This window comes from Cynoglossus semilaevis, chromosome 8 (genome assembly GCF_000523025.1).
Source record: "Cynoglossus semilaevis isolate Cse_v1.0 chromosome 8, Cse_v1.0, whole genome shotgun sequence".
Classification (NCBI taxonomy): Eukaryota; Metazoa; Chordata; class Actinopteri; order Pleuronectiformes; family Cynoglossidae; genus Cynoglossus; species Cynoglossus semilaevis.
The window spans coordinates 6,011,971-6,029,639 of NC_024314.1; the positions used below are offsets into that span (position 1 = coordinate 6,011,971).

At 43.0% G+C, this 17,669-nt stretch overlaps 2 protein-coding genes across 16 annotated transcripts; one reads left to right on the forward strand and one right to left on the reverse strand.

Moving 5' to 3' along the window:
• Positions 1-244: 244 nt before the first annotated feature.
• srsf2a (serine and arginine rich splicing factor 2a) lies at positions 245-3,411 on the reverse strand. Of its 11 annotated transcripts, none has more exons than XR_003050270.1 (4): positions 2,897-3,411; positions 2,137-2,479; positions 1,125-1,212; positions 245-684 (listed from the first exon to the last, which is right to left on the reverse strand). XR_003050270.1 is itself a non-coding variant. In XM_008314299.3 (3 exons), exons 1-2 carry the CDS (start codon positions 3,229-3,231, stop codon positions 2,161-2,163), a joined length of 654 nt encoding a protein of 217 aa, XP_008312521.1. In that variant the 5' UTR covers positions 3,232-3,411; the 3' UTR covers positions 245-1,212; positions 2,137-2,160. The 11 variants fall into 11 exon arrangements, 4 of the variants coding, with proteins under 4 accessions (XP_008312521.1, XP_024913228.1, XP_008312522.1 ...); XR_003050271.1 differs by having other exon boundaries at positions 2,121-2,479; XR_003050269.1 differs by having other exon boundaries at positions 1,559-2,479.
• A 156-nt stretch (positions 3,412-3,567) lies between these two features.
• On the forward strand, positions 3,568-17,297 carry rnf157 (ring finger protein 157). 5 transcript variants are annotated; one of them, XM_008314305.3, is made up of 20 exons: positions 3,568-5,291; positions 6,831-6,949; positions 9,144-9,232; positions 9,383-9,532; positions 9,674-9,791; positions 9,910-9,976; positions 10,070-10,113; positions 10,420-10,467; positions 10,564-10,635; positions 10,780-10,939; positions 12,054-12,166; positions 12,264-12,496; positions 12,791-12,893; positions 13,013-13,121; positions 13,550-13,767; positions 13,874-13,936; positions 14,016-14,064; positions 15,553-15,663; positions 16,514-16,548; positions 16,795-16,887. In XM_008314305.3, the coding sequence occupies exons 1-19, from the start codon at positions 5,204-5,206 to the stop codon at positions 16,546-16,548; spliced, it is 1,989 nt and encodes a 662-aa protein (XP_008312527.1). In that variant the 5' UTR covers positions 3,568-5,203; the 3' UTR covers positions 16,795-16,887. The 5 variants fall into 5 exon arrangements, with proteins under 5 accessions (XP_008312527.1, XP_008312525.1, XP_008312528.1 ...); XM_008314303.3 differs by lacking the exon at positions 16,514-16,548 and having other exon boundaries at positions 13,649-13,767; positions 16,795-17,297; XM_008314306.3 differs by lacking the exon at positions 15,553-15,663 and having other exon boundaries at positions 16,795-16,885.
• The last annotated feature ends 372 nt before the right edge of the window (positions 17,298-17,669 follow it).

Below are 17,669 nucleotides of genomic sequence, written 5' to 3' on the forward strand. Positions count from 1 at the left end.
ACCATTTAGCTTTTGCAAATGATTAAATCCACATTCCTAATTTCTGCATAAATTATGGTAGTGGCTTACCTTAAGCTCTAAAATGGCAAGTACCTTACTCTTCTCCTAAAAGGAGGACCTAAGGAAAATGCATCCCAATACTGCATATTAGAGGTCTATGCAATAACCACTTATTAAAATAATAAAGTTGAAATTAAAAAACAAAACAAAACACCCATCGTGACAAATGAAACATTGGAAACACTGATTTTACAACAAAACTTTATCATTTACCTGAAGCAATCACAAGACATTTGAAAGGTTCACAGAGGAATGCAATACACAAAGTATTCATGAAGCAGTGTGAACTGCCTTTTAACCCCTTAACTGCAGGTCACACTGGACCTGAACTTAAAATGCAAGCAAGACCAGATTAACAATGCATTAACCAAAGGTGGGAAGAACAGAAGGGAAAGTGAACAGGAGAGAAGGGAGGTATATAAGACAGGAGGGAGAGGTCACAAGACAGGAGGGGTAGATGATCTGCCACACCTGTGAGCTTACAAACCGGAAAACAGCAGCGGAGGGTCGAGCCCCGGAACAGCGCCGGGCGCTCAGCACCGCAACACGCCACACCATGTCACCACCGCACTGCACCGCATCTTAACAGCTAACCAGCATTATTCAACTGCTACACAACTGCGCCTAGTGCACAAAAGATACACAAGAAAGAGGGTTAGAGACACAAGAATTGTGACCAGACAGAAACAAGAGTTTGACAGAACAGAAAACATTTTCTTTTATCAGATTAGCAGATCAAAATTAAAAATATGCAATGCAAAATTTGGTTTGGCCTTCGTCTTCAACATTTTTTCTATGTTGACTGATGTGAAGTGGTGGTTTCATCCAAAAACAATCATTTTTACAGCACCAAAGCCAATATGGTCATTAAACAATGGCTTCAATGAAAGAAATGTTTCAAAAATCTTTATTTTGAAGGGGGATGTTAAAAAAAACAAACAAAAAAAACAACCTCACAATCCCTTTCATTCTGCTCAACAATAGAAGCAACATCCCTGTTACAGAATTTCAGTAAATCATGTGAAACTGAACATTTAAAACAATTTGAATCAAACTCCAATAACCTTTCAGTCTGCATTCTGTGGTAAATTTGGAATCCACATTTTCATCACAACTCCTTCTGATGTTTCCAGTAAAGACTTCATCTGAAATCTGCAAAGAAAGACAAAAGAAAAGTAAACAAGATTGACAATAAAAGAGGTAATTTTAGGCTTCTAGGCATCATAAACTTTTGCTCTACCTGTCACCCTATATTTACTGTTAACAATCCAACATTTTTTTGTCAATATACCTAACACTTTAAGAAACCTTCAAATTTTTTAAACACGTTGCCCAACCTCAGGTTCCCAAAAACTAATATTAACAAGACTCTTACCATCGGGCGTATTTAAAAAAAAACAAACCTCTGGGTCCGTTCCCTCTGTGAGAAGTGGAGGAAACCACAGGCATGGGTGGGAACAGTGCTCAGTGCCTCTGCCTGTGATCCCTGTGCACGTACCTCACCACACCACCTCATACACCAACTGACAGCCCGAACCACCGCCATGACGACCTGCTCCATAGCAACCACCGTTGCCTTGGTGACCTGCTCCTTTAGTAACTGCAATCGCTCTCAGCAACAGGCAGGTCACATGGCCGGGTCACACACTAACTGCTCTCACACTGCAACACCCCCATCTCCTTCTCCTCCTCTCTTTGCAAACAGGACTCCGCAGCTTGGAGGAAAAAATTCCACATTTAGGTGAACGTTTGAGTGAAGCACCCCCACGTCCCTTCTTCCCTCCCCCAAATACTCATATCAACCCAATTTGAAACGAGCTATGGCAGATCACGTGTAGCCAAATTTCCTAGAATCCATTTATGTATGTGTGTGTTTCAGCTTGAATGAAAAGTAAGCAAATTAAAGCACACACTAGAAATTTGCCATTACCAATCTGATAATTGATTGAAAATATGCAAGTTGACCTTTGATGCGTGTTTGCCAATGTGCCAATATAACATCAACAAGATAACACTGACTACTGTTTAGTCATTCCAAATTAAGTTCATTATTAACCCACCCTTTCCCCTAAATACCATCATTCTGTATCCAGGTTTGACTTAAGGCTCTGTTCCATTGTCCTCTGGCGACTTTGGCCTACTCTTGGATTTGGATCTGGACCTGGATTTGGATCCTCTGTTGGAAGGCGGGGTTCGACTCCTGGACTTGGAACGTGAGCGAGACCTGGAAGGAGACTTTGTCTTGCTCCGCCTAGGGGTTCTGGACTTAGACTTGGACTTGGATCTAGACCTTGACCTGGATCTGGAGTAGGAACGGGACCTGGAGCGGCTGTATCGATTGCGGCTCCTGCTCCTGGAGCGGCTCCTGCTCCTGGAGCGGCTTCGGCTGCGTCTGCGTCTGCGAGGGCTGTCTGAACGACTGTGTACAGAAAGAAACAGTTCAGTACTAGGTTAGCGACAAATTAAAATATGATACGCTCTAATAATAACAGTAAACCAAGAAACGTATGACGCCATGTTTGGGAAACATAAACGTCACGTTACCAAAACACGTGTTCAAACAAAGGCTCACCCGGTTTCACAGAATTCATCTGGTATGTCACCAAATCAAACAGTAATAATAAGTAATGAAAAAAATGAACATTAAAATATGTCTAAATTTGTGTCTTTCTAATCAAACACGCAGCTTCTGGAGTAGTTCGTATCTGCAGCCAATAGCTAGTTGTTGTAGTGAGCCCGTGTCCATGCCGTGACTGCTATGTAGTGTGCTACACGACAGTTTTGTTTAGTAACGCTGAAGTTCCCTAAAATGATTTATTCAGATTTATATTCATACCCTCCATATCTGCGTGGCGGAGCTCCTCTGCGGCCGTACATGGAGTCTGGCGGTCGTCCATAACGGGCCATCTGCACCCGGAGCTCACGCCCGTCGAGAAGCGCGCCATCCATAGCGTCCATTGCATCCTCAGCGTCGCGCTTGTCGAGGAAGCGCACGAAAGCAAAGCCGCGGCTCTCCTTGGTGTACCGATCTCGAGGGATGTACACGTCTCCTACCCGACCGTACTTCTCGAACACGCGGCGCAGCGTCTCTGGCGAAGTTCTGTAAGTCAGATTGTCCACTTTGAGGGAGGTCATTCCCTCAACGTCAGGCGGCGGCCTTCCGTAGCTCATGTTGTTCGTCTAGAAATAGCAAAAACCACCGTAAAAGACCCAAACACGTGATCTTGCTATTTTAACCAAAATCTTTGCCTTAGTTTTTTTTCCGAAAAATTAATTTAAAAAACGACCTATTCTTTGAAGCTGCAGATGGCTTCAACAAACGCTTGCTACCGCGTTGCTTTCACGTGAAATGGCGGCAAGAGGATTTCCTTTTCCCCTTTCTTTGAGCCCGTGTTGGCCTCCTTTGATAGGCTAATAGAATGCACTTCCTTTTCGTTAACTATGACCCTGCCCTCTGTCGGCAGGGAGGAATGGAGGCAGAGAATAACCGTTATTTTTGCTGGAATTTCTCGGACATTGATTATTATTATTTATTTATTTACTACAGCGTTTGCCTATCTTTTTCTATCACACTCTTGAACTCCAACCATAACCCTCAATAATGACTGCAATTTAGAGTTAATCTTACTTTCTGTTTCTTTTTTTGTAAACATGTCTTTGTGATTTTTAAAATTACAATAAACATTATGATTAAAATTGTTAATATATTTATAACTGCCCTTTGTACCCTTTATTGTCTGGTTAGTGAATAAATAGAGTTTGTTGCGTTTAATTAATTTAATCCATCCATCTATTTTCAGTGGGTGGTGAGTCCACTGGAAGGTACCAACTGCCCTAACCGGGATTCAATCTTGCCCAGGAGGTGAACCCTGGTGTTCCAAACCAATGACAGAGACCTGGACCAAAGCACCACTTAATTTAATTAATTTAATTTAATTAAGATACTTTAATCTGAAATATAATAATTAGCAACAACTTTCAACTCTCACTCACACTTTCATTTTACAATAAAGAGATGACGCAGCATGCATTGCTTTAAAGGGTAAAGAAGGGCAGTTCGAACAAGGAACTACATTTGAAAACTAAAGTGTGTAGCCTAATGTTTCTTGCATGTTCAGGGATCTTCAAACAGGAATATTGAAGGAAAATCAAAAAAAGTTACAGTCAGCAACAAAGCAGCAAAGGAGTCTTGATGCACCTTAAAAGACCCACAGACTTTTATATTATGTATTTATTTTCTCAACGAAATTCTTATGTATTTTACTTTAAACATTTGTTTCAGCCATCATGTGTGGTTAATATGGAATATTTCCTGGTGACACTGACATTTTTTTGTATTTTATTTTAATCTAGATTTTCACCTATTTATTTATTTGTGTATCTTTATTTAACCAGAACCAGAACAGGAATTTATTCACAAAAGGCGCTACCAGGAACAAACCCCCCAGGAGGCAATGAACAATAATTTACAAAAACTGCAGTTTTCGCCGGATCTGTTAAAATATTAATAAAAGGAAATCCCAAGAAGAGTAAATGGCTGCAGACGTCGGCCGGAAGTTTGCCCAATAGCCCTGAGCCGTGCTTTGACTGATTTATATACAGTGAATGGTTCAGATGGCTGCAGTCAACGAAAGAGGGAGAGGAGTGAGTGCGTGTGTGTGTGAGGGAGAAAGGGAGTGAGAAAGAGAGAGAGAGAAAAGAGAGAGTAAGAGAGAGAGAGAGAGAGAGAGAGAGAGAGGACTGCGCAAAAACCACGGTCAGGATTTGTGCCTGACTGACGTCATGGGGATCCACACACTCCTCTGACAGGACCAAGACTAGAAAAACACCAGGGGATAAATGACCATCATCCAGAGAATCGAGGGATGTCGACGTCTGCCACAACCGGTTGTGCAACACCTGTAAATCGAATAAAATAAAATAAGGAAAGGAAAACCAAAGGCAGGAACGGCGAATTCGTACCTCTCGCCCGTGCGTCTTTGGAGCGCCATGAGAACGTCTCTCCGCTCCTAGCCCTCGGTTTTCTTTTCGTTGCGGGCAGATCAAGCTCTAATCCCCGGACCAGCAGCAGCAGCGGCGGCGGTGGTGGTGAGCAGTTCCAGTGTTATGCCCGTTCAGCCGTTCGCCCCACGTTTGACGGACAATGGGAGCTTTAACCAGCAGACAGAACATAGGCGTGGAAGAAGTGGACATCCCGTCCAATTCGGTGTACCGTTATCCGCCGAAATCTGGTGAGTCCTCGAACAACAGGTCGGGCTGGTGGAGGAGAGAGGGGGGTGGGCATCTGTTACACAGCACACTCTCAATGCTTCACTGCAGCTCAACGCTTTTGTGATAAACGAAGAAAAACACATAAAAGATAACCTTTATTATCACAATCATTATCACCGTCATCATCATCAATATCGTCATCATCATAACTGACAGGCCCTCAGGCCTGGTGCCTATACGTGCATTGGTGGATCTAGCCATTTAGGGGCCCGAGGCAAACGTCGGCGTAGCCCCCCATGTATCTGCTCTTTAAACAAAACAGTTAAATCAGTTAGTAGTTATCATGCCATTTATTGTATGTAATTAATTACATCTATTTAATACACACCTAATACTTATGTATTTAAAATTATGTTTATTATAGAGTGATTAGTGCCATTGCCTTACACCAGTATAACTGTGGTTTCTGAATGGACTTTTGTATGTTCCAGCCCCCCACCAACATGTCAACAAATACACGTTTGAGCTATGGAATACTATACTCAGCCAAGATTTGTTGAGCACCAGAAGGAAAGAAAGACAGTTGGCCTGAGTCTGCTGTTGCCGCTCCTTTTAAATATAGACCAGCTGTATTTGTCAAAGGATTTGTAATATAACAGTCCCGGTTGCAGACAGAAAGCTTGGTGTTGGCGTTGGAAGGAGGAGGAGGTGTATTGATGGCTGAGGATGAAACCGATCTGTCAGCCCCAGTTCCTGTGTGTGTGATCTGGTGACAGGGCCAGCCTGCCTCACCCACTGGGTGTAAATAACAACGAGGTGATGTAGAGGGAGAGGGAGACAGAGAGAAATAGGATGAGCGCTACAAGTTTTCTTTAGTTCTCTATTTGTCAAGTTGTGTATGTGGAAGTTGGAGAAGCATCTTCCTCCACCAGTCTTAATAAATAAGAATGAAAACAAATTGTGGTACAGGCCAGTGATGCCAGAGCACACCTAACAGACATGTGACTGGACCAAGACCACCAATACAGTCTTGTAATATCACCCCAACATGTGATTATGGGCAGAACAGCAATTTAGTCTTGTTGTCATCAAGCCTTAGTCATGGTCGAGTCATGTGGCCTACAACTGGTCAACTCCAGTCAGAGCTCAAGTTGACGTTTCCTGTCAGCTTTTCTTCTTCTTTCTAGGTGCTTTTTAATTTTGAAAATCAGGTGTACTTCTACAAACTTTGAAAGGACACAAGCAAAACACTTAACCATCAAATAAAAGATACATTAATGGACACCTGGAAAAACAACTGGTGGTACACACACACATTTTATTATCCCTGCATTTTTTAGGCTGTACTACATGTGTGCATTGTGCTTTCTCCTCTTTACTTCTGCCAAGGTTTAACTGCTTTACTTTTGTTTTTTACTACCAAATGTTATTTCCCTTATTAGGATTTATTAAGCTATACACTGAAAGTATGTTTTTTTCCTTTTCAAAATAAAATTACAATTTTAGAACTTTGATCTTACGTAACGTGATTCGTGTCGTGACGTTTTCTTTCTGTACAGGAAATTACTTTGCCAGTCATTTCATCATGGGAGGAGAGAAGTTTGACTCCACACACCCTGAAGGTTACCTGTTTGGGGAAAACACGGACCTAAACTTCCTGGGGTCCCGACCTGTAGCGGTGTGTATTTTTATTCTACTACTTAGGTCTTTTCATTTGAATAGCACAGCTGTTCAATTCATAGTTGTTATGTTCAGCCCCCGTTACTGACGCTGCCACCTGTGACATTTAACAGGATCAGATACATTTCAGCACTTGTGACTCCGTCAGTGGCATTTAACAGTCCCCCCTCCCCGTTCCGTCACATGGTGAAAATAATGTCAACGTCTCATCCGGTCCCGCTCATTAAAAGTGAAATGACAGTCTGCCAGCTCCATGAACAGAAGAGCAGATAAAGGACATCACTTTCTCTCTTCTTTCAACTCATCCTGATCACCAACGGGAGGGTCACGCTAATGAGAGCTACAGATTCAGACACCGAGCTCACGTCCACCCAGACTAAGGCAGAATTGGAAGGAGATAAAACAATTAATTCTGCTCCACTTCTGTGTCCTAATCTCAGTGGCACTGCTGTTTCTGTCTAGACTGGGGCTAAAATGATGAGGATGATTTTTTTGCCTGCCCATAATGTGAGAGTTAATCCTGCAGTGTTGAGTGTTGAATTCTGATGAGACGGTGTGTATGTTTGTGTGTGTCTGAACTGTAGCAGCATTATGATGTTTGGTGGTTTCTAAACAGATGGTGCTGTGGAATCATACACCAACCACAGTTGTTGTGTCCTCCGTGTCCTTCACCACTCCACAAATATGATAATAGATGGAGCTATGTTTAGGGTTTTTGAGTCTCCTGTCTGCATCACAGCGACACCCAAAATGGATTTGTAGTCATGCTCGTGGTTTGGCCATTCTGGTTTGTTGGTTCAGACCAGCTTCAAAAATTAGCAGGGCTTTAGAGCATGAGTGACCTTGAACATTTTTACATTTCCATTGGAATGTGCACACTGGTGTCTTTTGGTAACAACACAGAAACTGTACACTTATGCTTCTAAGACAAAGGTAAATCCTCCAGTCATTTGGTCTTCATCATTTGATGAGTTGTAATGACTTGCAAAGCAGACATTCTTGCCTCTCTCCCTGTGTACTTAGACAGAATACCCTGCATAGTTAATGCACAACTGAGCCTGAAGTTTACTTGCCATTAGAAGAGGCTAAACTACAGTTGCTGATGACAAAGCTAGAGAATAAAAGTACTCTAAATAAAGTACTTTAATAGTTTTTTTTAAACAGTTGATTTACAATAACAAGGTTTTTTCTTGACTTTTTATTTTATTGAGCAGTAGCACAAACCTGTGAGTTAATTAATGTTGTCTTCAACTTCATCTGACTCTGGTGCTACAGTCTCCTCAAGTAGGACTGTTTTATTTTCATAAATGGAATGGAGCAGAGGAGTTCAAAAACAAACAAATCAACATACTGGCCAACCTCTAATATAAAAGCTGAGGTCTAAGAGCTGAGTTTCCAATAAGGGCTTCTTTTTAGCGAATGCTTCTCTATGTGTGTTTGTTTGTGTGGTTTTATGGGCACGACTCCTGCTGCGCGCAGATGTGTAATAACAGTGAATACAGTACCATTCAGAGACACACAAACACCCTCATGCACACACACAGATGAGGGTCTGTAGTGCAGAGGTATCCAACCACATCCTGCATGTTTCTCCTGCAGAGATCCTTAAACCACCTCGCCTCTCTCCCCTTACACTCACTCAGCAACTTCAAAAAGACAACCAAGGAGGGCAGGGAGGTGAACCCACCCACTGGGTCAAGTTGAAAGGTCAGCTTAAGTACCAGGACTTATAATCGTGTTTTATTGTTTTGAACACTGAATGCATCGGCCATTGTAAATAAAAGAAGGAAAAGCTGTGTTGATCCTTGTTTTCATATGACTAACCTCAGCTGGTCTTTTACACCTGCCTAAAATAAAAACAGCCTCTCTGTGACCCTGGATCACTGGAGCACTCTGGTGTGGTCATTGCATGTGCAGAAATAATCCAGAAACTGCCTGAGGTGTCATGAGAACCTGGGAAAGACACAGACTGAGCAGATTTTTCTGCTCCGGGTCAGCACTTGTCTGCACGGGTCTGGTTGGTGCTGACAGCACTTTAACATTAAGGTTAATTCAAGAGCAGCCACGGCCATGTTATTACCCTGGAATCCCTGTGGCGCACCAAGGAATGTTGAGGTTGTTGAGGAGAGGTGAATACTCAGAGTACTTCTCAGACTTGATAACCTATTTTGTCATTTACTTTTTGTGCTCAGTTTCCCTACGCAGCACCTCCACCTCATGAACCGGTAAAGACACTACGAAGCCTTATAAACATACGGAAGGACACGCTGCGACTTGTACGGTAAGCTCCCAGTTTTATCGTATCCTCTAGTTTTACTGCTGGTTTCTAATTTTATACCCATACAGACATTTCTGGGGAAGCTCCAACGTCCTGTCATCTAAATTGAAGGGATAAATCTTCTCTACTGTTTCCACTGCTCTCCTTCTTCAGGTGCAGTGAAGACCTGAAGCTGCCTGGTGACGAGGCATCTGGGAAAAACAGGGCCTGCTACAATGTAGAGTTTACCTTTGATGCTGACACACAAGTGGCCATAACCATCTACTACCAGGCCATAGAGGAATTTCATAATGGAGTGCCAGTGTAAGTTTCTGAATACACCAGACACACTATTGACTATTAACGCTCTTCAAATTCAGATTTTGTCCCCCCGTTTTATAAACAAAAAGCACAATACACTCTCCCTCCTGCGGGGGGTGCTGTAATGACGTGTTTTCCTTACAGTTACTTGCCCCAGGACAGCTCCATGCAGTCTGAGACTGTGCATTTTAAGAAGGGAGTTTGCCAGCAGTTCTGTTTGCCATCACACACCGTCAACCTCAGTGAATGGGCAGACGAGGAGGTGAGTCTGCAGACTGCAGCACACGCCGCGGCCCGTGTGAGGCAGCACTAGGCTGCCCTGTCAGTGTGTGCGCAGGGGTGGGTGTGAGTTAAATCTCATCCCATTTTTTTCACTTCAGCTGCTCTTTGATATGGACAAGGAGATGTTCCCCATGGTGGTGCAGGCTGTTGTAGACGAGGGGGAAGGTGAGTTCCTGTGAATTTATCACCTTGATGGTTCTGATGTGGAAGAACAGTAGCAGAATTTCAAGTGTTTCCTCTGCCACTTCATCTGCACAGAACATCTGGGACACTCGCACGTCCTGCTGGCTACGTTTGAAAAGGTAAGAAAGTGCAGAGCTAAGGCAGAGATTTCTGTGATAGACATGAACTGGTTTACTGTTGTACACTGACCTGAGGACAGGGTCAATATTATTTGATACATTTAATCTGAGAAAATCTTGTGTCAATGTTCCAGTGTCTCATTGACTTAAACTTGCTTTTTCACCTTGGCTCTAATATAAATATACAATACAGAAGTTTGTGAGTCTAGATGTAATACAAAAAATCACTAATTGCCGTCCATTTAGATATATGTATTAAAGAAACAATGGAACGATTTAACACGCATCCCTGTTGTTCCTTCGTAGCACATGGACGGAAGCTACTGCGTGAAGCCTCTAAAGCAGAAACAAGTGGTAAGCGCACACTTTGTTGGACAATTTATCCCATTTGAAAATGCCATTTTATCTGCATTTCATCATTTATTTATTTCTCCGTCATGTGTCTCTCAGGTGGATGGAGTGAGTTATCTACTGCAGGAGATCTATGGGATAGAGAACAAATATAACAGCCAAGAATCAAAGGTGAATGTCAGATAAGATGGGATGAATTTCCATCTGTCTGTCTTTGTTCTACAGCTCAGGTGACACACAGGTGTCGCTGCGGTGGAGTCCTTCCTCAGTGACAGAAAAAAAGGTTTTAAATCGTTCATATTCTTTTGTTTGCAGGTGGCCGACTATGAGATTAGTGACAACAGTGCGGAGTGTGTGGTGTGTTTGGCTGACGTTCGGGACACGCTCATCCTGCCGTGCAGACATCTGTGTCTCTGCAACGCCTGTGCAGTCACATTACGCTACCAGGCCAACTGCTGCCCCATCTGCAGACTGCGTGAGTTCCCATTCAAAACAAAGAGTTGAATTAAACTCACAACATAAAGTCTAAAAAATGTCTTTTCTGTTTTGACACAACTGAATTGAGATTGTAATAACTGTCCATGTCATTGTAAAAAGATAGAAGAAAGAAAAAAAAATGTCAACAGTGTGTAAATGTGTGCTGAAAATTAAAGTTTTCCACACATTTTTTCTATAATACTTTTCTTACTATTAATCCCTTTAGCAAAATGACTGCATTTAACCACTCTGTGGACCAACCCAGTGATTATCAGCAGACACACAGACACAGTGAGCTTCTCTTTTTTAGACTGCTCAGGGAATGGAATTAAAGGAGTGCTGCTTCTAAAAAAATAATAACAACAACAACAGGCCTGCCAGGGCTGAGATATGAAATAGCAATTTAGTCCTGACAACACAAGTCAACAAACTCACAGGCAAAGAGGAACGTGTTGAAATCCCACAACAACTAAAAACCAAACTGGTGCTGCTTATGGAACTAATTCCATGACCTTGATGTTCCATGAGCCATGGAGCATCTTATTGTGAATATATGAACACAAACACAGTAAATGGCTGTGTATTCAATACCCATGCAATCTTTGATCCTAATGTGTTCCTGTAAACCTGAGAGGGTTTTGGAGATTTAAATCAATAACTGACTGATTCATCACAGTGGAATGGCCACTGCTGCAGAGGTGATCTAAAAAAACCTGCTTCACAAGGAGGTGAGAGAGGATAGAAGACCGAGGAAAGAGGGGAACTACATTATTCATCGTACAGTTACTCGCTAAAGATTTTTTGGAGTGGAATGTTCAGAAGGTTGAGATGTTTCTAGACATGTGCTGAGGTCAGATGGCTAATATATTGCATAGTGGGTGCTGGAGATAAAACTGCCAGGCAGAAAGAGCCCAGAAAAGATTTACGAGGCGTAGTGATAGAGGACATGGAGAGGGTTGGTGTATCAGAGGAGTAAGTATGGAGGCAGATGACCTGCTGCTGGGACTCCAGGAGAGAGCAGTGCTCACTGTTTTCATTTAGAATATAAATAACACTAGTGTGGTACGTTTTTGGACACTGGATATTTTAGCATCTTGTCTCATCATTTACAGCATTCAGAGCTTTGCTGCAGATCCGAGCGATGAGGAAGAAGCTAAGTCCTGTGACGCCTACCAGCTTTAACCCCGTCATCACCTCACAGACCTCAGACTCAGAAGAGCACTCGGTAAGACTGGGCTGAGAACAGAACAAAAGACGAAGTAACAAACGCTACAACGTACCCTGGTGAAGTTACATCTTCTGTGTCCTTCTCCTGTGCACAGGTGTCAGAGCACATTCCTCCCGGCTACGAAGTCGTGTCTCTGTTGGAGGCATTGAACGGGCCCCTGAACACCTCTTCAGCCACTCCTCCGTCCCTCCACTCTGGCCCTAGCCACATCCCTGGAACGCTGCCTCCTTACAGCACTGAGCCTCACCCGACACCGGCGCGATCCCTCTCTCCTCTGGACCACTCCAATTCCAGTCAGGGCCTCAAACTGAAGAAGAGTGGTTCAAAGTGAGTCATGACCCGATGATGACCTTGAGATGGTTAAAGTTGATTTTTGATTAACTTTAAAAAGGATATGTTCCTTGACTTCTTTGAGATCTTTGACAGTAAATGTCTCAAAAAGAGAAATGTATGAAGATATCTTTAAAAAAATAATTCTGCCCACTATCACAACATTTTCCTGGGATCATGTTGGTTTAAATTATATGCTTTCTGTGTGTTTTTTTGTATTCACACAGAACTGCTTGTACAGCAAACCCACAACAGTTATTTTTATCCATTGTTTTTTTTTTTATATTCTAGGTCCCTTTCCCAGAATTCTTCGGTGCTTCCGGAAGAGGAGGATGAGAAATCATGCAGTGAATCAGAGGCATGTCGCCACAAGCTCACTGTGGACCAGCAGGAGGTGTGTGTTTCTGTCTTTGTGTATGTATGAAAGTAGATTTTGTCCCGAACACTTATGTTTGTGTGTGTGAAGGATGCTGTAGTATTCGGTCGCTCTCACATTGCCACTCTGTTCTACAGTGTGGAGTGACTCCAGACAGTGAGAACCTGACTCTGTCCTCGTCTGGAGCCATCGATCAGTCGTCCTGCACTGGCACTCCACTCTCCTCCACCATCACCTCCCCGGAAGGTACGAGCACACACCACTGCATGTTAGTCGCTCTAGTAGAACACATAATCCTCGTCTCCTGTCAAAACATTGTGGTTGAGAACATGGAAAACACTTTGACAGATACATGGAAGTCAACTGTAGAATCTGTATAAAAACATCTTGCAGGCTGGTTATACGAAGCTGCTGTTTTGCATAATTAAAAAAAAGAAAAATTACTCTTTAACTTATGAGACTTAGAGGATGAATTTAAAATGGTTTTATGTTGACTCAACATTGAGAGCATTTATTTTCCAAGTAAACACAACTGTTTAAATTTCTGTTGTTCATTTGCTGGGATTGGGGACCATGCATTTTCAAAACTCTAATCTGAAAACCACAGAAGAAAGGATTTCTCAGAGCCCCTAGGCACAGACATGACATCTGTGACGTCTCTGTCTGTCTGTCAGACCCAGTGAGCAGCAGCCTGGCCCAGTCAGTGATGTCCATGGCCTCGTCCCACTCGCAGCACTCCCACATCAGCACTGAAACCATGTCCTCCATGTCAGGGTCCTATCTGGCTGGGGTCGAGGGCGAGCCTGGCGTAGAAGAGGCTGGAGGTGATGCTGAGGGCGAGGAGAACCAGGACTGTACCATGGAAAGGCGAGGACCATTGAACCATGACCAGGTGAGGAAGGAGAGAATGACCCCTGGTTATTCTGTAACACTGTAACAATATGAATATGAATTGACTCTGTCTGTTCTCTCTCTGTGTTGTTTTTCCTTGAGCTCAGGAGTTTTCCAGACAGCCAAAAGAACACAACTACTCCGTGGCTATAGACGAGCAGGACTCTGAGGTTAGTGATGCGTTCTGATCTGTCAGTGCAGAATAATTTCTGCTCATTTCATGCTTTAAATATGAGATCTTTTCATCAGGGAAATGATGTAACAGAAGATGACTGCTCCTCTCCATCTAATGGAAAAGGTAACTCTAATGACCACCTTTCAGTTACCCCCCGCCCCCACTGACCGTCTGCCACCCTCTTCATTATTTGCAGTTAAAATTATAATCTTTTTTTACACAAACTCAATTAAAGCGACTAAGTAAACTAAGAAAACATTTTAAAACATACCATAATGGTTGAAACAGACATGCAATGTCTAAACAGGAGGAAATGACTTCCAAGTTTGTGGATGACTAAAACCTGGAGCTTTAACTGACCATTAAACACAACCCTGGTGTATTACTTTGCCAGTTCTCCCAGTCTGAACACATTTGTAGAAAAACAGAACGTGCCACCAAGTAGTACACGACACCTCGGCCGTTGGATTCAAGTCCTGCTCACAGTCCTGCTACATTTAAATGATCCTGTCTCCACACGGTACTGCAGCTGATGGATGGTGTAGTGAGAACCCTGTTTAAACCTCATCTATTTATTTGATTATACCAAATCTCCCATAGCATTTCCTGATTAGAGGATTTAACTCCATTCAGTCCATTTGTATTGAAATGGGTTTCATCACAACATGTCTCCAGGAAACAAGCCTGATGCATCTGGCTGCAATGCTCTGATGAGGTTCTGCTGTACAGCTGCTGAATTGTTTTTGCATGGTGTGTGTGTTCAGTCTATAGACTACATGTGCTTCTTAAAGAAGCATCATCATGCTCCACCTGCACCGTCGCTGTTGATGTGCTTACCAGTGTGTGTATACGGGTGTCACTGTGTGTAATTGTGTAGGTGTGTAAATATTTTGGTAGGTCTTCAAATGGAAGAGGTAAAGAGAGGGAGAGGTTGGGGTTATTGGCAATGTTGAATGTCAGCCTTTGCATAAATCCATGCATATTGGTATTCATTTCCTCACAACACTAGGAAGCAATGTCTGTGTATGTAGGTGTGAAAGTGTAAGTGGAACGCAGTTACTTTGTTTGACTTGGCATCCAATGAAAACTGCTGAAGAGTGCTGTTAAAAGGCTGAAACTGACTGAACCTAAACAGGTTAGAGTGCTGTTAAAATGCTGAAACTGACTGAACCTAAACAGGTTCTTGTGCTGCTACTGTGTGGCTACGTCCTATGATGCCTTCATTTGTTCTCTATAAACACACCGTCCATTTCCTTCATCTCATTGTTTCACCTCTGTTTAGATTATGGCACGCAAACATCACCATCACTGCACTGTTTGCTCCTTTATGAGTTTGGTTTAACTTCACTCACGTATCCTGCACTTACTCAGACTTCCAAAAGTCTGTATTTACCAAAAATGTAATGTTGGTGTCACTGAGCCTTCTGAAAAAACCCTACAATAATTTAGATTTACACTTCCTCAATGCAGTAAATGTTACCTTTCTACCATTTATGCTTCAACTCTACTCTGATCTTGCATGGCGAACCTCAACCCTCTACCTCTGATACCGTCCTCACCCTCCCCCGCTGTGCCTGGCTGCTCTTGTTTGACCTTTGCCCTCGCTTGCAGGTGGGCGGAGCAGGTGTCCAGAGTTGGCCAATAACAATCAGGGCGTCGGTCAGTGTGACACGCCCTCTTTGGGGCTGGATAATGAGCAGGCCACCGACAGCCGATTCGCCGGTGAGTGGCAACTTCTAAAACATGGACAGCTGAGAGCTGAGGACACTAATTCTCCAGCTGAGAATACTGATTTAAAAATCGAAAGAAAATAAGTAGTAGATGTACTCTAGAGCCCTGGAGACGACATCAAGTAGCATCTTAGCGTAACATGAAGATCTGGGGCCTTCCTTGTTCTCTTCATCTCCCTCCCCTCCTTTGTTGTTGTGGTGCTTCATTGCTGCTTCAGTTCCAGTTAGCTTTGCACCCCCTGCCTTCTTTCCCTGTTAGCTGAAGCCCCAATGAGTGTCTTATCAGTGTGTATGTGTCTGAGAGAGTACGAAGTTGCAGTTCACCCCAGAGTTGATGCTAACTCTCTGCTAGCTACAAGCAGCTTTTGCAAAACATCTGCAGCTCATTCTTTCACCTCTGCCACCCTCCCTGCTGTCCTTTTCCTAATCCTCCCCAATGCCATTCGATCTGATCAGAGCTAAAGAGAAATAATCTGTGGGTATTAAACACATTGGGGTAAAAAAAAAAATCATAATTATTTATGCTAATAGGGCTAATACAGGACTAATATTCTATATGTGCAGCCTTTAGCTCTGAACCAGTATTGAAACACACAGTCCCCTCATGTAATGAACCCTGTTTTTAAAACTTTATCCCTCTCTTTATTGTTCTACACTGGACTTTGTGACATGTTTTCTCTCGTGTGTTGTAAACGTGTTTTGTTTTCTCTGTGCTTTTCTCCCTTTCCCTTCTTGTCATCCCTTACATCTTCTCTCGTCTTTTCCTGAATCATGTCCTTCCTTTTCTCCTTCCATCTCTCTCTCCTTTGTTTTCCCTCTTTTGCTTTCTTTCGGATGGACAGATGAGGCATCGTGCCCAGTGCACATTGAGGAATAGGTATGGAAAAAAGATTGGAAGGCAGGGTTACAGGATTTTTTTTCTTAGCACCATCTAGTGGTGAAGATGTGTGTTCTTACAATATTGAAGGTCCTACCACTATTGGTCCACTGACACTGACGAGCATGTGATAAAATGACAGGTGTAAAACCATTATAAACATATTGTATGAGACTTGGAACAATCCTATATCTGATTCGTGTTTCTTCACGGTCGTCCTACTCTTTACTACCTTCGTTCATTCAGGTCTCTTGTACCTCGGGGGCTACCTGCCTGTTTTGGAGCCCCGCCCCCACCACACCTCCACCAGCAATATCAACCTGGAGGAGCAGGGGGGAGACAACCGAGACAGCCAGAGCCCTAAACATCCTCGCCACGGACCACTCAACGTCTAGTACTCACACGTAAACACGAGCTCTTCCCCGAACCCTGTCACAGTGCTGCACTGCTGGATATTGTCCTCACCTCGACCAGAAAATCCGTCCCCATCTCTCTTGACATCTCTTTGGAGCTGAATGCAGTTGCCGGAACAAGAAAATCTTCTGCAGAGAAAAGTAAAGAAAGGTCAAGAAATAATTTAAAAAAGCATCACCTCTCCAGTGTTCAAATCCCACTGAAGTATTCCTTTTTGTTTCCCTCTGTGATTTACCATGTTGTGAGAATGGTTAGCCTACTGCCACATTATTATTATTTATTACCTGTTGGTGTAACCAGTGTGTGCTCTGTATCATGGCAGTATCTTTACAAAACACACACGCTGCTCCTTCTCCTCTATTACCAGCCAAACAGTCAGGGGCTACTGTGATCGGCAATCGGATTTCTTACTTAGTTCTTCTCTATTACAAACTGTGTGCGAAATAAGCAGGGGGAGACCTCTCCTCAGATCAGGAGCTCCCGTCTCCTTCTCAACACTTTTGCTGAATGTGACTCCAGAACCGTTCGGACTTGTGAAGCGGCCAAGGGTTGTCAGCCAAAATGAACTGAAGTGGCAAAAACAATGAGCAGAGAATGTAAGATGTGAAAAAAGGGGGAATGTACATGACATCATAATCTGAACCGGAACCTAACCTGAACTTTGAACATTCAAATCTTTAATCACACACTCTCTTCATGTTAGCATG